The 21,433-nt window shown below is 31.6% G+C and overlaps 2 protein-coding genes and 1 long non-coding RNA gene across 5 annotated transcripts; 1 reads left to right on the plus strand and 2 right to left on the minus strand.

Moving 5' to 3' along the window:
* Positions 1-284: 284 nt before the first annotated feature.
* On the minus strand, positions 285-2,394 carry LOC141447215 (uncharacterized). Its single transcript, XR_012454212.1, has 3 exons — positions 2,200-2,394; positions 1,384-1,697; positions 285-1,068 (listed from the first exon to the last, which is right to left on the minus strand). It is a non-coding gene; the product is annotated as an uncharacterized lncRNA (long non-coding RNA).
* A 24-nt stretch (positions 2,395-2,418) lies between these two features.
* On the plus strand, positions 2,419-15,143 carry Klp64D (kinesin-like protein 64D). The gene is made up of 13 exons (XM_074113766.1): positions 2,419-2,604; positions 2,689-2,715; positions 2,787-2,996; positions 3,283-3,488; positions 3,628-3,818; positions 5,574-5,713; positions 5,808-6,005; positions 7,635-7,833; positions 10,167-10,332; positions 11,341-11,521; positions 12,587-12,823; positions 14,615-14,740; positions 14,830-15,143. Exons 1-13 carry the CDS (start codon positions 2,599-2,601, stop codon positions 14,953-14,955), a joined length of 2,013 nt encoding a protein of 670 aa, XP_073969867.1. The 5' UTR covers positions 2,419-2,598; the 3' UTR covers positions 14,956-15,143.
* Positions 15,144-15,945: 802 nt separating this feature from the next.
* On the minus strand, positions 15,946-21,400 carry LOC141446994 (TELO2-interacting protein 2-like). 3 transcript variants are annotated; one of them, XR_012454056.1, is made up of 6 exons: positions 20,277-21,400; positions 19,741-19,863; positions 19,496-19,657; positions 18,211-18,451; positions 17,691-18,013; positions 15,946-16,501 (listed from the first exon to the last, which is right to left on the minus strand). XR_012454056.1 is itself a non-coding variant. In XM_074114106.1 (6 exons), exons 1-5 carry the CDS (start codon positions 20,769-20,771, stop codon positions 17,735-17,737), a joined length of 1,272 nt encoding a protein of 423 aa, XP_073970207.1. In that variant the 5' UTR covers positions 20,772-21,395; the 3' UTR covers positions 15,946-16,501; positions 17,691-17,734. The 3 variants fall into 3 exon arrangements, 2 of the variants coding, with proteins under 2 accessions (XP_073970207.1, XP_073970221.1); XM_074114106.1 differs by having other exon boundaries at positions 18,239-18,451; positions 20,277-21,395; XM_074114120.1 differs by lacking the exon at positions 18,211-18,451 and having other exon boundaries at positions 20,277-21,397.
* Between the last annotated feature and the right edge of the window lie 33 nt (positions 21,401-21,433).

Below are 21,433 nucleotides of genomic sequence, written 5' to 3' on the forward strand. Positions count from 1 at the left end.
CACAAACTGTTTTCATCTAGCACCAACGACCGTTGCCTTCAATAGGCCAGAACCTCCTCTATCTCCAACAAGTACAAAAATATCCAAACCAAATCTTTTTGTCTTTAAATAAATTGTGTGCCGTCCATTCTAGATAATTAAATATTTTAAATTAATTACCCATGAATAGATTGAGTAGTATTAATAAATTAAGTATCTAGATTATTAGAACGGTTTATTGCAATTAGGATATAAATTTATAAGCCTGTCCTTTAAAATTACTCTTCTTACATATTGGGGCACAAACATCAATTGAGTGTCACTTTCACAAGAGAGAATTAACAATAAATTTACTTATGAAATAAATTCGTTGTATAATATTATTGTCTATATGTGAAACAGATTCCGGTATCTAAGATACAAAACCGTGCAGACGAAACATAAGATCATCCGGACAATTACAAAAGTAATTGGGGACATGAATGATAAGGATAAAATTTTGTTCTCATATCATTTACTAAAATAGACTCGAGAATTTAACACTGCCAGAAGTAAACTGAGAAACAAATCTGATTTAATTTCATAACATTAATGACTCTCTCACGCTCTAGCTTTACTGTTTAAACAGTCTGTTGCAATTCCTGTTACGAATTTTTTTATATTTTTTTTTTAAATATTAACATGTTGAGCTTCCAAGCACCAATATTAAATTTAGTGCATCGGAAAAATCTTAATAAAGTGATTCGAATAGGCAATGTTCAAAGAGAATAAATAAAAAGATAACAAATAAATTGTTGTTATTCTTTATTAACTAACAAACTATCCGTAGTATAAATAAATGGAACACAAATTAGTCGTGACTTTTACTGTCGGCAGTAAACTTTTACTTTAGTAAGTTTAACTTGGGGCCTTAATTTTCATTTACTTCAAACTTAATACGATTATGTAGACTGATGCTCAATAAATTTATTATTGGTCACACTGTCAGACTTAAATTCTTTCCTTTTTTAACTAGTTTTTCGGACCATTCTGAGTCATTCTTCAATTAAATATGTCGGATTTATTAGTCCAAACAAATACTTGCCGAATCTGAAACTTCTGGGCTGTAAAATGACTGACCTATTACTTAATAAGAACTATTTTAGTTACCATATGCCATCTTTTTCTTTTTTGAAGAAGAAAAGGTGATTTTCTTCTGCCTAAGAAATAAGGTGAGGCCTAATTTTATTCATGTATAATATGAAGAAGAAAGTAGATTTTAAGTCTCGATTTTAAGATTTTCTGGCTTAAATGGTCAATAAATAAATAAAGTAGTTTAGAATATAAATTTGGGTATTCAGGATTTGGGAAATTCTAGGAAAAGAAAGGAGTGGCAGATAACTGTCCCTTAGCATAAATGCTTACCTCCTTCCAAAAGTCCTCCCCAGATTTTCTGAGAATGTCTCCCTTTGCTCATCTTTCATCAAGGTAAAAAGAGAATGAAGATAAAATCAATCCCGGTTACAGGACAAGACCACATATCGCTTCTTTTGGTCTGCTTTAATGAGTAGTTGTCCGAGTCGGCGACTCCAGTAGGAAGAGATAGAAATTAGCCATATTACTTTGGCTTTTGAAAATTTGTTTTGATGTTCCTTATATTTGCGCAACGATTTGAGTTTGAGTTCAGTCAAAAGAATGAGGCAAGCACCAAACGGCCAGAAAGCCAAGAAACGGCAAAACTAAAAACAAATTGTAATGTTACGCCCAGCGTTCGGTTACAAAAAATAAAAGTTCTAGAATGATGTTAATTTGAAAACAATTTTAGAGTGCAAAATCAGTAAAACAAAGTTTAACCCAAAACTGTTCTTATATTAGTGTATAAACTTCAAACTCCCAAAAAAGAGTAGCATTCAGCCCTACTACCGTATTATTATGTAAATAACTTATTTCACGTAAGTGCGTGATATGCAGGAAGACATTTGAGCAAAAATTTTTTTTTAAACTAATAATTTTTAATTCAATTACTTTTAATTAATATTGACTAATTTATGTAGGGAGATTAACAATAGATTTCTTTTTTCTGAGTATATTTTTAATTTTTTTTTTTTTAAGTAATAATAGTATATCGTGTAACTTGTATTATTACTTTATCAAGTATCAACTAATAATACAGAAGATAAGGTGAAACGGCTTATAATTTCTTGGTAGAATATGTAAAGTACAAAATAGCTGAAAGTTTACCTGCATCGGTACTTGTCAGTACCTTCGTCACTATTATATCAATAATCAATAAAATAGATAAAAGCAAGGTTGTTCATTATTTCATAAAACTTTCAAGTATATTCTAAATAAATATAATATATAATAAAAAAAAAATTTCATTCCTTAACAATTCTTCTCAGCTTGATTTTAAATTAAAATTGATGTTCACGACGTTTTTTTTACATTGTCCGTCTGGGTGTTGGAGAAGAGGAGGTTTTGCGAAGGTTAACAACTTGAAAAGTAGTTTTGGCTTTTTACCTATCGTTCGGTATGAGTTCATAACTGCTGTTCACAATAAGTTAAATCGTTGTTTGGAAATACTTATGAAATTGGTTAAGGGAACTGTTTTCAAAATTTATTACTATTGTAGAAGCGGACATGGAGGTGAGAAGGTGGACATAGAATCCTTTGCAATTAAAATATGGTTCTTACAGATTGTAGTAATTAAAAAAAATTATTTGTTTTTAGGGTTCAGTCACTGAGAAGCTTTTAAAAGTAAGTTGACTTTGGTAACACTTTTGCTTTAACTCAATGTACACCGAGTGATTTGGAATGCTCCTTTGTAGAATTTTGTTCCCCCTGAGGAAGTCGAAAATGTAAGGGTGGTTGTTAGAGCCAGACCCTTAAGTAAAAGAGAAATAGAATCTGGATATTCATCTATCATATCTGTGAACAGAATAAATGGAAGCATTAGTGTCAAGAACCCAAGCGGAGGCCTCCAAGACCTACCCAAAGTCTTCGTGTATGATATTGTCTTCGATACAGATTCAAAGCAGGTATAATCTAATGTAGTCATGAGCAATTTATTTAATTTTAAATACAATTTGTACAGTGTACAAAATTGTACAGAATACAATTTGCAAAGTGTATATGATTTAAAATGCAGATTAGGTGCAATAGATCTACTACTCAAGAAAAAACTATTTAATAAAATGACTATTACTGTCATTTTATTAAATAGTTTTTTAAATAAAACCAAGAAATTCAAACTTAAATTAACGTATGGCGTTCCATTGTTGCCTAAGATGTAAAATTGAAGCTTTTTTTTTCTCTACATATTAGATGGATGTCTACAACGAAACAGCTAGACCAATTGTTGAGAAAGTACTAGCTGGATATAATGGTACTATTTTTGCTTATGGACAAACAGGAACTGGCAAGACTTATACAATGGAAGGAATTAATACTGAACCTGAATTGCGTGGAGTTATTCCTAACTCATTTGCTCATTTATTTGGGCAAATAGCAAAATCTACTGGCGATACGAAGTAATGAATAATTTTTAATGAAAATATATATACTTAATGGCTTTATAACTAATTGTAAATAGAGTTTTCTGAATATATGAAATGATTTATAATGAAATTGATAAAGTAGGCGATTGAAACAACAATCATTATTTCTTAGATTTCTGGTAAGAGTTTCATATTATGAAATTTATAATGAAGAAGTCAGAGATCTGCTAAATACGCAATCAAATGTGAAACTGGAAGTAAAGGAGAGGCCCGATATAGGGGTATTTGTGAAGAATTTGACAACTTTTGTAGTCAATAATGCTGATGATATGGATAGAATCATGACAGTAGGAAATACAAATAGTGAGTATTGTGTTAGCATGATTGTTAATGAATTATTATTTAAACTTGCTCTAACTGAGTGACAGTTACTTTATGGAAATTTTGATGTTTTTTGGATTTTATTTATTAAAATTTGTTTAAATAAATATAATACTTAAAGAATCATTACCCGTAATAAAAAAAAAAAAAACATTAATATATGCATATGTAATTTATTTATATATTTTTTTGATGGTCTGGGTGTTTATCAAAACTTCCAAATCATGAAATTATATTAAATCTTTTCAGTATTAACAGGAATTACTTACCTATAATAACTGATCTTAGTTCTTCCCATTAACGATACCTATTCCATTCGAGCCTTGAGACGCTGCTTTCTGATCCCTATCCCTCGAATGACACCCTTCATCCACCTAGATCAGGGTCGTTCTCTCTCCTTGCACTTCTAGGCTTGCCTTATAATATTTTCTGTATCAGTCTTTCACCAGATACCCACTCTACTGACTTAGCCATCTTAATTTATCCTTCTTATATGTGCTACTTTGCCAGGCTCAGCGTTGAGCTCGTTTTATTGCTTTATGTATATGGCTTTACGATTTAAACATTTTTATTCATATATTTTCCAAAGAACTTGATTATCTATACCCTAAGCATGTTTTCATTTCTTTTGTTAGCACTCAGATTTCGCAAGCATATGTGCCGTCGGTCTGACCACAGTTTTATTGACTTTAGTCTTCCTAAACAGAAGCTTGAACCTCAGAATTTTAGTGCGTTCAGCAACTATTTCCACCTGCTATCTTTTCTATTGCTGCGATCCTGTCATTATTGCTGGTTATCGAGCAAAATGGACAATCCCAAGTTGTTAGAGCTGGTACACACTTGCCCATTTGTACTAAATTATTTCTTTCTCCGTTGGGGACTCGAGTTTTTTGTCGTTTAATCTCTAGCCCACAATTATTTCCATATTCCTCTTTTCATGAAAAGCTCTTACCACAGCTGCTTTTGTTCTTTTAACGGTCAGCACATCTTTCGCTAATTCCAGAAGGTGTATCAACCTGTGTTAAATAGTAAGTCCGGGGTCGTAATGGCTTGGATTAGATGCCCGTTCCATTCAGAGATTGAACACCACCTCGAAAGAGGATCCTTTGTATCTGACCTAATCCACTCCCGAAGCTCTCTGATAATGCGTTCTTCATTTTAGTGATGTAATTCGTATTATCCCAGGTCATAACAATTGCTTGGTTAGTATGGTTTGTACCAATTTAATGGATATCCACAGCTCATAGGTTGTATAATGGTTCTTTCTTCCACTGTCATACGTCTTACTTGCAATCTAAAAGTAAGTGCAATTGATCTACCTTGTTTTTGTATTTCTGCTTCAGAATTCATTTGTAGAAGAAATTGAGGCCAATCGTCTTCTTTCCTGTCTAATTGCCTATACTCAACTTTTCACTTGGAGGACCAGAAGTTTATTTACTAAGAGAAATATTTAAAAAATTGTATAATTTATATAATTTATTAAATGATTTTTTAAAAAATTGTCACAGGTTTCTGAATTAATTTGTTAATTATTTGGTTGTGAAATTATTGGCTGAAACCATTAAGCATAATTTTCCATAAGGACCTCTGCTGTCCTTCTTCAGGATCTGTGGAAGAAAGTGTTCTCTGTACGACAACAAGAAATGTTCGGAACATTTTTTTTTAAAGAAAATATTGCTTCTTGGTTATAATGCGTATTCAAACAATTTTTATTTATTTATTTTTCATTTTTTAAAGGAGTTGTTGGTGCCACAGCAATGAACATGGAGAGCTCTCGATCCCACGCTATTTTTACAATTACTGTAGAAACTAGTACTCTAGGTCCTGATGGTCAGCACCATGTAAAGATGGGCCGACTCCATCTAGTTGATTTAGCAGTAAGCCTACCTAGTATGAGCTCTTTAAACGATATGGCAAAAGTTATCCCTTTTTTATACGTGAGAGGAATCAAATTTATTAATTGTGTTTTAGGGATCAGAGAGGCAGAGTAAAACAGGCGCAATGGGTCAGCGACTTAAAGAAGCTACCAAAATAAATCTCTCACTTTCTACTTTAGGTAATGTAATATCAGCATTGGTGGATGGTAAGTGCACCCACATTCCATACAGAAATTCGAAACTTACCAGAATATTGCAGGATTCATTAGGTGGCAACGCTAAAACTGTAATGGTTAGTACTTTTTAGTACGTTTTATTAGTGAATTATCATTAATAAGAAACAAAAGAAAAAAAAATTGTCACGATTACAATACTTTCACTCAATAGGTTTCAGAGCAGGATGGATGGCCTAATTTTCTCTGAATCATACAAAACAATGATTTTTTTTTCTTGGGTTCGAATGTAGTCGTTAGATTTTCTTTTCTTAGGAGCTTCGTACAACATACTGTCCAAGGATGGACAGTGTTGTTTGTAAGAATAGAATACTGTCCGGAGGCCGGTAATGCACTTGAAAAAGTTCAGGACGCCAATGACCTCAGTTGTCAATCCGCTTTGAAATTGAGAGATATAAAACAAGATGTCATTTTTCTTGGGTTCGAATGTAGTCGTTAGATTTTCTTTTCTTAGGAGCTTCGTACAACATACTGTCCAAGGATGGACAGTGTTGTTTGTAAGAATAGAATACTGTCCGGAGGCCGGTAATGCACTTGAAAAAGTTCAGGACGCCAATGACCTCAGTTGTCAATCCGCTTTGAAATTGAGAGATATAAAACAAGATGTCATTTTTCTTGGGTTCGAATGTAGTCGTTAGATTTTCTTTTCTTAGGAGCTTCGTACAACATACTGTCCAAGGATGGACAGTGTTGTTTGTAAGAATAGAATACTGTCCGGAGGCCGGTAATGCACTTGAAAAAGTTCAGGACGCCAATGACCTCAGTTGTCAATCCGCTTTGAAATTGAGAGATATAAAACAAGATGTCATTTTAGGTTTCACAAAAAGTGCAAGACTTAATGCAGGAAGCGAGTAATAAATAAATCGTTTTGTTTCATCTCAGTAGAGAAGTAATATATTTGAATTGATATTGAACAATCGTTGCAGTTGTAAATTTCAATAAAAGATTTTTTTAAAATATAACATATTTTTATGTTAATAATATAACTTAACTTAATATATAAGTTATATTTATTAAAAGTGAAATTTTAGAAAACTTTTCGAATGTGATAAATTGGTACTAACGTATTAATGCTCGGGCAGAACAAAAAAAGAGTTTACTTGTTTACAGAACGGTATGTCTAACGAGAAATCGCATTGATATTTGTTTGATTCTAAAGTCGGGCGACTTATATCTTTTGATTTAATTATTTTGTTTATTTATACCGCACATAAGTCAATTTGAGTTCGTGTAGAGTTCTATAAAAGTGTGGAATGTGCTAATAATGGACATGATTTTGAAGAGGCGATGGAACTCAAGAATTCAGCATTATTCTTCTAAGTATTGCTGCAGTTTTAATCAGTGTTGTCGGTGTCATTTTGGAAACTAAGGAACTCGGAAGCTCTTTGAAATTCCACTTAGTTCATATTGAAAGTATGATAATCTCTGAACTTAAATGGCCTTGGCTAGTTGTAACCAAAGATCTCGCTGAATCGTTAGTTTTAGTGGACAAACTCTCTAGCGAGTGTATCTATAAGATTAATTAACACTTTGGCTCTATTTGTTTCACAAATTACAATAGAACGAAATCAAGATTATTTTAAACATTTTTAAAAATTTGTTTATTTTATATACCAGGATTAGCTTTTAAAAACATTTTGTGCTACTATTATTCATGTTTTGTTTAATAACATAGAAAATTCTTTTAGTGCGCAACTATAGGACCAGCTTCTTACAATTATGATGAAACAATAAGTACCCTTCGTTATGCCAGCCGAGCCAAGAGTATTTGTAACAGAGCTAGAGTAAATGAAAATCCCAAAGATGCTTTGCTCCGTCATTTTCAGACTCAAATTGAGGAATTAAAAAAACAATTACTGCGGCAACAAGAGGAGTCTCTAGTCATTGGTATTTTTTTTTCTTTTCGCAATAGAATTTATATGTGAAGCATATATACTTATATTTTTATAAATTTTATAAAGTTTTTTCAGGTTATTTTGTTTGGTCGAGAATTTTTGTCCATCATTAGGATTTGTTTCATCGCGTTGATTTGAAACATTTTGCTTCCAATTCTCGCTATCTCCATAGAATTAAGCGCTTTGCTGAAGTCAGAATTTTAGCTTACATGAGTGATGTGGTGGATAATATTATTCAACATTAGTACCCGATCACATTTAATTATTATTTATTACAATTGAAAAAAAGAAACTAAGTTCTTTCAAATTATTAAGAATATTACTTCACTTTTTCTGAATCATTTTATATTTTGTATGAAATCTTTACATAAGTGAAAACCTGTATCCAAAAGCATTATCCTTGGAATAATGTATTTAAATAGAATAGAACAGAATATTCTATAGTTGTAATAATGCACACCGAGTGACGAAAACTGTATATGAGGCCAGAGTGGAGGGAAGAAGACGTCGAGGCCGTCCTAGAAGAACATGGGAGGAAGGAGTGAGGGCCGGTCTGACATCAATTGAATGGGAATTAAGGAAGGAACTAGCCAGCGACAGAGCCGAATGGAAGTAACTATGCAAGGCCCTTACACTGCTGACGCGGTAGAAGGGGAATAGATTATGATGATGATGTAATAATGCACTTACACTCGTGACTTTTGATTCTTTTTGTTTCAGAAATTAAAATAGAACGGGATCACAATAAATCTCTTCTTTTTTTTTGCAACCATTCATAATAGCGTTTCGATTCTGCCAGTATCTACCAAAGTTGGTAATTAAGAACCGTGAAAAATTTGTTCTAATCGGCAAGTTAATTTTGAAGGATAATATATTTACCAATCTTTTTAAAATTTTGGATAGGATTTGAAAGTTTAATTTTAAAAAAGATAGTATAAATGTTTCTGGGCTCAATACAAAATCCTCAACAAGAGCGAAAGCAGCCTCAATTACCCAAGCAAGAAGACCTACTGTCCTTTGATTTTGAGGAATGAAAAATGACAGGGAACAGAAATCAATTTATCGTTACAGGCTATGAGCCCTTAATCTTAAATGATTTCAAGCAGCCTATCGCTCCTTATTGTTAACAATTAAGAGTTTTTGGCGTCATAATGAGTAGAATATTAAAATATTTCATGAAGTAGAGAATATAAATTGCCATTCCTTCCATTGAATAGTCCGTCAATCCAAATAATAGTCTCCGAATATTTTAATATTTTTGTCAAGCTTCTCTCGAAGTAGTAATGAATAATTAGCTATATCTATATTAACATTCTGGTAAACAAGCCTTTCTACTACAATTAAAGAAACGTATTTAGCAACATCTAACCAGGTCTCCCTAAATCCCTATGCTCGAATTTACTTTGGGTATTTTCTTGAAAAGATTCTATATTAAGCAATGATTTATTCCCGGATAAATTCCATTAACTTATTTGTAAACTAGGAACAGATATAGTTAATGAAAAATCTTAGACCTTAATAAAATGGCATGCGTGTTTAGAATTTATTCATTGCAAGATTTCGCTATTTTCTTCCTTCTCTAGTTTCTTGTCTGTCGTCGGCTTCCTGTTTGAACTAGTTTTTTGTTGCAGAATAAAGCTCCAGATTATCCTCAGATTCGATTCTTCTTAAAAAGTAATCTTATTTTTCGCCGTTTTTAGACTTGTAGAATAAACATTTTTATCACATGTCGGTGTTTTAGATGAATTATAAGTAATTCCTTATAACATATGAATTTGGTTTAATTGAATCCATCTTTTTCTTCAGCTCTCAATATCTTAATTCTAGAGGCTCTATTTTTCAAGTTAAACATAGATCAAAAATTATTACAGCTTATTTGACATTTCTTTTCCTTGAACTTAAGGTAACATTCCCTTTGCAACTTGCGGAAGAAAATCGACTGTTAATATTAAAGTACTTTTAAAATATTTCTTGTCTAATAGAACTAATATTTTTATACTTAGGTGGTTAACCCGAAACATATTTTCACAATTCATTCATAAATGGTAAACGCTAGGAGATAAACCAAAGTATTAAGAGTCTAAATCTGCTACCGTCTCTCAAACCAATTCTTGTTGTAAAACCAAAGTAATTTATGAAACAATCTATTTGGGTGTGTGCATGCAAAAATTTTAAAACTTCAAACTCTAATTCATTGTAGTTTTGATTACTTACCAGACTCTTTGAATCCATGTTTCTGTTAGCACTAAGAAAGTTAGCCTCAAACCCCCTGTTCAGGTACATTACATGTTGTTTTATAAAATAACAAAGGAATTCTTGTACTAGGTAATGTTGTTGAAGAAGAAGATTCCACTGAAGAAGAAGGTGAAGAAGTTATTAAATCAACAAGGAAAGCAATAGAGGCTGCGGCCACTCAGGAAGAGCGATTTTCTGAAGATAATGAATCTTTTGAAGTTAAACAGTTGAACGATCTCGAACTGGAGAAAACAAAGTAAGTTCTGATTTCCTCTGTCCAGTATGTTCGAAAATTAATAAAAATTATAATGTTGGAAATGATTTTCAATTAGGCCAAAGGCCTCATTATAATAATGATCTCATTGTAATGATGTATTGTCACAATAAGTTTGGGCGAGTTGTTATTATTAATCTTGTTTGTTTGCATCTGACTGGGATACTTTCCCACAAAATCTGCGTCCTGTTAGCAATCATTCTTTGACGAGTATTTGACAAAAACTTAAGCTATTCTTCCTTAGTGTTTGGATTCCATATAAAATCGACAGAAACCCTCCGGATCGTATTCTGGCTATCATTTCTTATCAGAATATATAAACATCCTCTTGAGAAGGATTGTATTTTCAGTTGTTGTTGGATAAAAAATATTCTACTTGTCATGCTAAATTTTACCATAATCGGGTTATAATTTGTATTCATAATTTTAGAAGGGGTCTTAAATATGTGATTTAACTCCACTCTTCATGTATTTACTTCCAACTCTATATTTAGATTCTCTAGATCATAATCAGTTATTTGTTTTAAATAAAATTATATTTGAATTTAATTTAAGGTTGATATTGATTCCTTTAGAAAATCATTATATGGTGGACAAATAAATATATTTTGATAACGTAACTGAAGTAGCATATAACATTTGAAAAAAATAATACTGATTATATTTGTGTGTATGTCTCCTTTTTATTATTTGTTAATGCCTCCTTTTTCATGCTTTTCAATTAGACCATATTTTCTTTTTTTAAAAAAGTGTGTACGAAGCAAATTAATCATGCCAATTAAAGCAAATAAAAGTAATTCCTATTTTTTCATGCTTGCTTTAGTCTAATTATCAAATTAATTGTCGTGGACGTTTCTAGCAAACATACTTCACTATAAATTTCATGTTTTCTCATTAAGTAAAATCCAAGGCCAAGGACGATAGTCGTATCCAGGACCACAATTGCCTTCTTATTTTTATTATGCATTGATTCTTATTCTTTTATGATAGATCTGAGACATCAATGCTGAAGGAAAGACTGGAGTCATTAGAGCGCAAAATACTTGTTGGAGGAGAAAACCTACTAGAGAAAGCTGAAGAGCAAGAAAAATTATTGGAAAATTCTGCCAAAGAACTTGAAGAAAGAGTGCGCAGAGAAGCAGAACTCAGAAGCCAATTAGAAGAAAGGGAGGTTAGAAATATTTCGCAGTTCCAGCTAACTGACAGTTAAAGAACTGATATTTCAGAAACCTGAATCTAAGTGGTTAAACCAGGGGTCGGCAACGCGTGGTCCGCGGATTGTTGCAAGTTTTTGTGTGGCCCACCAAGCAATAGTAACTTTTATATGGTAAAGTAACAATTAGGAAGGCGAACAAACTTTTTTAAAAATGAATATTATAAAATCAAAATATAGAACGAGATTGACTGATGAAAATTTGAAAAACATTTTGAGGATTTCAGTTACTCAACCTACTCCAACATAAATGAATTATCGAAAACATTCAAGAACAAAAATCGCATTAAATTTTAATGCTATTTTTATTTGAATACAATAAATTATAAATTTTTTTTAAGAATTGCCACTTTTGTTCTCTGATGTTATTGTAGCATTTAAATAAAATCGTTACTAATTTTTACTTATTTTAAAAATAATATTTATATCTGATTTAAAAAAAAAAACAGCAGATTAAATTATCAACTTATTAATTTTTTTTGTTAACGGCCTGCCGTCCAGAAAAGGTTGCGACCTTTGGGTTAAACTAATATATGTTTGAGTGGTGGGTTAACAAAAATATTCGGTGTTTATAAATGAAAATACTATTTTTCGCTAGCATAATTTAATAACTTGATTTCAAAACGCAAATTTCATTCCCAAATGAAAAGTCTACACAGCACGTGAGACATTGGCAACCTTAACAATTCTGTGTGGTAGATACTATTGAACTTCACAGTATTTTTTTACGGTTTTTCTACTCATAGACAGTAACTCTGATTTAAGATAATTTAAAAGTCAATAGGCCTCCTAGGTTAATAGTTAATAATTAAACTCATTTTGTTAGACTATCGATTTGGTTGCAGAATGACCTGTGCACGACAAATTAAACAATGTGAACAACATTTTCTGATGGATTAGAGTAGTTAGTGAATTCATGTGTACCTGTGTTTAACACTCACATATATATAAATTTATATATGTGTGGAGAGAGAGAATGAGGGGAGAGGAGAAACATTGGTACAATAAAGTAATATATTTTAGGCAGAGCGAATCGATATCGAAGAACGATACTCATCTCTTCAAGAAGAAGCCGTAGCTCTTGGTAAAAAAATTAGAAGGATTTCAGCTCTTTTAAACTCTGTCAAGGATGAACTTAAAGATCTGAGGCAAGAAAATCAACGAGAGATGGAAGGACTACTTGACAATGTTAGAGCGCTTACTAAGGAATTAGCTTTGCAAGATACCATAGAGAAAATGTTCATTCCAGATAGCTATAGGGTGAGTTAGTATTGTTTTATTTTTATTTTTTACCTATACAATTTTTTTTTATGAAATTAATTTAATTTTATACTTTTTTAAAAAATCGCTAAGTAATGTTTTCATTTATACACTAACATTTAAGAATAAAATTAAAAATCACTTTTGTGCACTACTCTACAACATGCGCTTAAGTAATAAAATTTAACCTTTAAGTAGTATGGCTGTCAATGTGTTAAAAAGTGGACGTGTTATTTTGTTAGTAAATATTTGGTATGTCAACGTGATTGATGTTTGAGAAATCCGTCCTTGCGTTTCGTTTAATATGTTGTTTGTGGTGCCTTGGAGGCTCGATGTCAAGGATTGATTTTTGTATAATCTTGGTTTGTGCTATTAAGTCATCATTAAACTGCAGAAATGTTTTTCGTTTAACTTGGGTTCTCAGAATTTGTAAGAGTTCTTATGTGGGGAAAACTACTATGCATTAATTTGTTCTTCGATCTACTGGATTTCGTTCTCCTTGGCTCTGAGCGGCGTAAACTCACAGAAAAGCATTTTTAAAAAAGAATTATAATATATCCTTCACAATGGGTTGTTTAATGTATTATTATAAATTTAAAAACTCAAATACTCGTTCGTGAAAGCACTTTGAAAATTTTCCTTTAAACTTCAATTTTAAAATCACGCTTTTAGAGGAATTTCGCTGAAGAGAGCATTGAACCCAATAACGGAATTTATAGGAAGAAGTAGAAAACATATTTTCTACACATAGTACAATTTTTTATTTCATCCCTACGGATAATAATAATAATAAATCTGTGCAATTAGTGTGAATCAATGTCCAAAAGCTTTATAATTTCAAGCATATTTTCAGGATAATTAGTCATTTTATTATCATTCAATTTTATTTCATTCAGAAACGATTTCATAGGTGGAGAAAATAAAAATATTTTATACATTCAATTTCAAGCATCAATTTCTAGGCTCATCACTTCCACTAATAACGCAGTTGCGTGATGTAAGATTTTCGTTAAGTTGGATATTAAAAATGACACTAAGTAGGCCATATTTAGGGCATCGGCGCCTACTTTTAAATTCAAAATACTTCCATATAGAAGGGTTAGTTGTCAACCAAACCTTTGCCATCGTACCGCGATTTTTTTCCCCCTTTAAAAGAATTATTGCAGAAGAAAATCAATATTTTGTCCATGACAGGTTTTGAGTGACTTCCACAAAACAGAAGACAGTTTATCTTGATCGATTACTTGTAACTGATGAATTAATGGCCGTTGTTTTATGATTGCTTGGAGTAAAATACAGTTTACGTTCAGCACTACAACTATCCTCTTCTGTTGCAGAAAAAGATTACCAAAGGATGAACGGTACTTTTCCGTTAGCCGGGCGCAAATGTCGCCAATTGTGAACCAAACGCGAGCCAAGTCAACGGAAAAAAGTCGAAAACGTTCAACTATAAACAAATATTAATGAATTGTAAAGAAAACAGTTTTACCCAATACTGTTTTTCGCTTGCGCCCGGCTAACGGAAAAGTACCGGATGAACTTTACGTTTAAATGAAATTGCATTTTTTTCACTCCAGGCAACTACAACTATATTTTATATTTCATTTGCCCCAGTAATGATTTTTGTTTCCCACAAAAAAGCGGAAGAGTTCTATAAAAAAGTTTTCTTTATTCAGTTCTAGAGTTAGTATTTTTTAGGAAAATTATTAATGAACCAACAATCTGAAAGTTTTTTAAATAATAATAATAATAGCAAATATTAAACATCCATTAAATTCTTATTCCTTTCAGGAAATGATAGAAAAACATGCCCACTGGAATGAGGATATAGGAGAATGGGAGCTGAAATGTGTCGCTTACACTGGTAATAACATGAAAAAATCTGATCTCTTGGAGCTCGATATTGACAACAATGAGGTGAGAATTTTATTAGCCACGTTTTTAAGCAAAGTCATTATTAAACTCTTATCTGAATAAAATAAAATATTTGTTTTCACCTATTGAAGGTTGCGGTTCCTGACCTTTCAAAGGTTTATCTAAGCTATGGCGGAATGGAAAGGTTGAGTACTAGTGGAAGCGGCCGACAAAGAGCTAAGTCTGGTCGAGGTTACCATATAACCGTACATAGTTAATCTGATCGAAGTTTAATGTCAGATGTTTTTTTCCTTAACACTAATTCTAGTCTTTTAAAACCAGCAACTTGTATATTTTCTGTATTTTTTCATTTTTATCTTTTATTTTTGTAGATACCTTTGAAGTACCAAATATGTATCCATTAAGAGCTAACATTGGAAAATAAATAAGTTCAATTTATTTAAAATGTGTCTAGCTTACTGTTATCGCCTTTGTTAAATTTTTATAAACACTTAAGCACCTTATAGTGCACTTTTAGTTGTAACGCCGCTCTTTTTACTTTTAATAATAATATTTGGTTGTGTGATGCATTAACCACTTACATAATTTACTATTCTATTTATCGAAGTTTGTATAAAGACAACTCTTTAATTTGATTGAATGTTATCATTATAATTGTTATTACTTTTTAATCGCCAGCACTAGAAATTTCGATAAAAAAAAAGTTGCCTTATCGGCCTTTGATTGGCAACACACCAACATCCTTTGATTTCCTTCCAACTTTGAGTGCATATTGCGTACATAGTGAGTTGTGAAACTTGTGCCGTGTAAAAGAAAAAAGTTCTAACTCTCCCAATTTCCGTCAACTATACATACAGGGAGAATATTTCGCAATTAAATGTACCATCATTTTATTAAAAACAAGTTTAAATAAAGTTCTAGGGTTATGAACGAATAAAGTGAACATTTTATGCTGAATTAACCTGGCAAGTTATTGAAATCTGACGGAAGAGTTGAATCTGTTAGTAAGTGACAGTAATAATTGAGTGGTTACACTGTGTTTAAACTTATCTGGACCGAATAAAGAGAATGAAATTTGCCTATTCTCAATTTGGTAAAACAAGGGATGGTAAAGGAAAACTATATAGGATTAATTTTGGACAAATAAATTTCGAACACGTAAATTTTTAGAGAAGGGGAGAAACGCGGAGGAAAAGCAAAGAACGAATACACTATACATAGCGAAAACATAAAAGGTTTCAGAAAAATTTATGAAATGAATGCTTTTATTTTATGTTTATAAATTAAGTTTTCTTAATTAAAACTTACACATAAAAGTAATAAGCTGTGTTACACCAACCAAAAAACTTTACGATGTTACTTAAGTCAAAGTTGTTCACTTTACTTTTTGTTTCATGTTCTTCCATACGCTATTTTTTTCTGACAAAAAACTATATCACTTAAACTGTTCTTTAATATTCTTCTCTTTTTCCTTTTCTAAAAATTTGTTTTTCGACACACTTACATGAAATTCATTTTCTAAGAAATATTCTTCAAGAATTCGTAATTTAATGCAAACATCATAAGGACAATAATTCTAGCGCCCTTACAATCAGCAAAACGTTTCCATATCAATACGAAATATGCAGAGTAAACACTCTGCCCAAAGTAAGCCTCCCTTTAAAAAAATCAATTACTTTATGTAAAGGTTACTACTATCCACAATGAACTGCCTTGTCAACACTCTCAATTATTTTCCCACTGAAACCTAACAGCCAGGTAAACAGTTTTCTTTAGTTTCCTAGGAGGCTCACTGGACAGTGCCTGAAATGAAAAAACTATATATATTATATTTAAAGTATACAAACAAAGCCTTATACTATCATTTCAGAATGTAAAGTTAGTGTCGTTAACATTCCCACTACTTTTACTAATAACTTACTTGATGGAGTAAATTACACCATTTTATCCTAATTTCTAGAAAATTCTAATTTTCATAATGTATACACGTTTAAGAGGGAACACGATGAATTCACTAAGACGTTTTCATTGAACTCTGCTTACAGCTGTGTCTTATGTTAAAAAGAAAAGGAGTGCTAGTCCAGATACATATTCATGGAACTCTTTATGAATTACGCGAAATGGGAAGGAAACATTGCAGGAGTATTTTAACTTCACAATGTTCCTGTATGTATGTTCCTGACAGTTTAAAGAAAATGGAGATTGCACCTTTCACACCTTCTTAGCTATTAAACAATTTCACTGAATAATTCAATATTTTTCAGCAATTCAGCTGAGATAATGGTGGCTAATATCCGTAACAGCTAAATAGAACTTTATTTCAGGTTGGATTAAAAACAAAAAAGTAAGCTAGTAAAAATAATGCAAAGTAATGCCTACTTTTTTACACGGGCTTTACCTTCAACAACCAAATTAGGTTTCAAGAACGAAGGCGACTAGTAAACGTACTTTACTTAGATTTTATCCGACGAAGCACGCATGTTTACAGCAAGTGTAGCGCGAGACGATAACGTACGTGGAATCGGAATCTCTACACCAAACTGACTAATTTACTTCTAATGATGGATGAAAGTCCGAAACTGGTCAGGGTTACAATAAACTTGCTTGCTATGAAGGATAAAACCCAAGACATTATCCAACACTGCAGGCCTAACCACATTTTCAAAAGTACTTTACTGTAAATTTCTCTTACAAACTACTAAATAATATCCAAGGCCTCGATTGAAAATCGAACCCAGTAACAATTCTTTTTAGCTTTGACTATAATCGTTCATTTCGGCTATCAAGGCGTCTAGGCCTAAGTTACTTTAGTGCACTGGATAAAAAAAGGAACCACAGAAATCAGTATACGTAGATTTAAAATGTTTACAAGGCTAAAAAAAAAGAGGCTTAACTTACAAGTTTACATTGTGATAAAATAAAGTTTAAGATAATAGAAAGTAATGAAAAAAAGGTTTAAAGTGTAGCCGCTAGAATTGAATTTATACTTTACCATTTGCGCAGAGTTGAATACATTTCAGAATGAATTTTAAATAATTATTTTAAAATAGAATCCACTGTTGACTTGAACTTGTCTGAAAATTGTTCATTTTCTCGTATATCTCTCTGAACTTGTTGTATTTGATCTTGACTCAAAGTCTTCAACAACTGGAATGTATTTCTCAAACGAACTTCCAAACTCTTGGATAATGACTTTTCAATACCTTCTGAGGATGACCAATCATGTATTAGTTTGAATAAAGATATAATAACTGGCCTAAATTGCTTCTGAAAGTTAAATCGAGGCCAGCAGTATTTGAGAAGAGTATCTAAAACCTATATGAAAAAATAAAAAATAAATTAAAAATCAATCACTAACTTTTAAGAACTTAGGACTATATCAAATTAGTTGGAACTAATTATTTCACCCTCATTACTTATGAAAACCTCTAACCAGAGAAGAAATAATCATAAAAAATAAACATAAATGGCACGTCACTACCGTTGAAGTTGAAACAAAAAAGTATACTCACTAACAAAACATACATAAACATATATTACTTGCAGCAGTAGAGTATTCATGTAATCGTTTGTTTCAATATTTATTTCTCTTGCCAGCATATCTAAAAGTTTTCTTGAATGTCTTAAAGATCGCAACTGAAGAATTTTAATCAAATCGAGTAAACAATTTAGATAAATAATCTTGACTTCATTTTTTTCTTCCAAATCAAGATTGTTTAATATTACATTAACTACATCATCGAATTTATTTCGCTGGAAAAATAAAATAAATTGTCACATCAATTAACGTGCACGGAGCTTTCTATTAACTTAAAATGAGTGGGTGCTTTAACGTAAGAATTAAAATTTATTTATACATTTTCTTTTACGATGAATTTTGCTAAAAATCATTATCCCTAATCCTTAAGAAGGTCCACACAACTGCCATAAATTATCGCAGAAATAACGGAATGCGCGCGGTATCAAAGTGTACAGTTCTGTTCTCAGTGGCAACAACGTCGTCAGTTGTATATAATGTAACTGTGAATACCAATATGTTGGTTTTTCCAGCCCTCATAAATAATAATGGTTAATGTGCAAACAAGACCACAAACACAATAAATAAATAAATTGTATATAATTATAATTTTAGAGTTAGACATGTTCCCGGAACACCTCATGATTTCTTTTAATGTTTCAAAAAAAGGTTAGCAAATGAAGTTTACAACAAATAGAGCCCTTTTCGAATTTTTCTTTAAATTCGCACTTACGATTTATCAATATTTCTGAAATAATAATTCCAGTAAAATATTATTAACGTTTAATAATTAAAATTTATTGTAAATATATTACATAAGTTTAAGAAACTTGCCCTCAAACGGCATTTTAGGGGAAGCTTAAAAGTTGGCATTTTCCGAAGAACTCTAAAAAAATGAAAAAGTTCACTAAAAGCGGTAGAAATTTAGAAGGACAAACAGTATACAAAGCAAAGAAAATTATTGGGGATATTTACTTTCTTAGGGCCAGCTTTGTCAGAAATATGCTTGCCTTATTTAAGGTAATATTAATTGTTATCCGGGGTATGCCTGTGAGGGGGCTGAATCAAATGGTTGCTCACGCAACGAAGTAGGCAGCGCATAGACTACATCTTGAGTATTTAGGGCACCCACTGTTCAGGATTATATGAGTGTTTACTAGCAGAAACGACATTCCTAAAAAAACTAGACTATTATGTCTTGTAGAATACAAATTTGAGACCACCACTGCATGCATTCTGCGTTCTCATTTCTTGACTTGCAATTTAAAAAAAAAAACTACACTCAAATTGTTGCTGTAAGATGGCTGGTCCATTTTTCTCATTATTGTGACAAAACAAACTAAAAATTGCTCTAGAAGATCTACTTCACGACAATAAAGAATGGGCTGTAATGCTTCTAGTATTACATCACACTGTCCATACATTTGCAGATCTGCTTTTGTCTGTAACAAACCAAAGAAAGATAATAAAATTCTTAAAAAGTAGCATTTCACATTTGATAATCCAATCTGCTAAAAACTCTTACAACGTTGTTGACGATATGGGTGATACATTTCAATCCTCTGAGCCTATTGGGTTCTTCAAAATCATCAGTTATAATCAGTGCTGTTGGTAAAACGTCAGATAAATATTCATTCAGAAAGGGTGCCTGAAAAAGAGAATTTATGAGAGAGAATACAAGTCAACAAACGGCAACGTTACGTAGAATGGACGAAAGTACTAAAAACCAATAGTAAAATTAATTCCACTATGCTTTATTAAATCGATATACTGAGTATAAGTGTATTGGCCTCTTAAATGAAGGGTAAATTTATGTTAAAAATCACTAGAAAGCTAAGTTAAGGGCTGAAGCCTATTTTTATTTCGCATACCCCAATAAAACTATATCTGTTCCAATAAATTGAAATTTAGCTTCATGTCAGTGAATTCCAATCTTGATTTAACTGCCTTTCAACATATTCTTATCATTAAAACCCTATATAAAAAATATTCTTAGTGACGCTACATTATTTGTAGCTTGATAGGTAAGTACGGAAAGAAAATTAAAAATAAAATACGTACCCTAACTTTCATTAATAACCAATGATAACATAGTACCGCAGCAGGATTACATTTCCAAGTTGATAACAATAACTTAGGTCGGAGTTCAAGAAGTGCATTTTTAAAAATGAATCGACTACCCATGATTAATTCTTCCACAGTGTTTTTATGAAATAATTGTAATAACTGATCTGCTATTTTTTTGGTGATTTCCATTGTTATATGAGAAGACCAGTATTCTAATGCTGAATGCTCTCCACATAAAATTAGAAGATGCACTACAGACAATTTTTCATCTTTTTCAATGCAAGCGTTGCTAATTACTTCATTATATGATTCCATTATTAATTCCTTTAATCTATTGTGAATTACAAGTAATTTATCCTCACATGATTGCTTATAAGATGTAAAGTCTTCTTGAGTCAATGGCCTGCCTAAACCTTCCAAACGTTCTGGTACATGTAACTGCTGCGTTAAAACTGTTATATCTATCTTTATTTGATTAAAATCTGCCATTCTCAAAATATTATTATTCAGTGAATGTTGTATTTTTAAAAATTCTCTGAAAATAATAGTTTCGTAATTAAAAGATGTGTACTTCTTTTCTTCCCAGTATTCCTCCAAAGCCTGAAATTTTTCTCTCTTCTTTCTGACTGATTCACGAGATTAAAGAGGTTCATCAATAAATACTTTAAGTAGGTAGAATATCTTGACTCAGTTTTAAGATAAACTAAACATAAAAGATGAATGTTTCAGAAAATATCATATAAATTTAAACTTGATGATTACTTAACCATTAGACCGTAACGGTAAATCTCGTCGGCCTGTAAGATTGTGGAATCTACCTAAACTGAAAAGGTTTAATGGTTGCAAGTTGTAACAAAAGAAAGTTGTTAGTATTCGATAATTTAACACCTAAGTCCTTTTTATAATAAACACAAAACATAATAATAAAAATTAATACATTTAGATTTGAATTTGCATAAATTATATCTGAAGGATTAATCATTAATGCAAATTTACGTGACCGCCACTTTAAACAATTACAAATTAAATGTGTGCGAGAAGCCTCCAATATTGTTAAATAAAAAATTGTACATCAGTCCCTAACCTATTCTGCAGTATACAAATACGTACATATAAGGAAAGGACCCTCGACATGAAAACTAAAAAGTAAC

Source organism: Rhodnius prolixus, unplaced genomic scaffold, assembly GCF_049639745.1.
Source record: "Rhodnius prolixus isolate KJV_2025 unplaced genomic scaffold, Rpr scaffold_1, whole genome shotgun sequence".
NCBI classification, from domain to species: Eukaryota; Metazoa; Arthropoda; class Insecta; order Hemiptera; family Reduviidae; genus Rhodnius; species Rhodnius prolixus.

Bases quoted from the DNA above. Each gene is read 5' to 3' on its own strand.
- Klp64D (XM_074113766.1), top strand. The intron at 2,716-2,786 runs GTAAGTTGACTT...GCTCCTTTGTAG, and splicing joins TCACTGAGAAGCTTTTAAAA to AATTTTGTTCCCCCTGAGGA. The intron at 6,006-7,634 runs GTTAGTACTTTT...AAATTCTTTTAG, and splicing joins GCAACGCTAAAACTGTAATG to TGCGCAACTATAGGACCAGC.
- LOC141446994 (XM_074114106.1), bottom strand. From the start codon at position 20,771: ATGGCAGATTTTAATCAAATAAAGATAGATATAACAGTTTTAACGCAG. The intron at 19,864-20,276 runs GTACGTATTTTA...TCTCTTTTTCAG, and splicing joins GGTTATTAATGAAAGTTAGG to GCACCCTTTCTGAATGAATA. The intron at 18,452-19,495 runs GTAGTTTTTTTT...TTATTTTTCCAG, and splicing joins CTTACAGCAACAATTTGAGT to CGAAATAAATTCGATGATGT.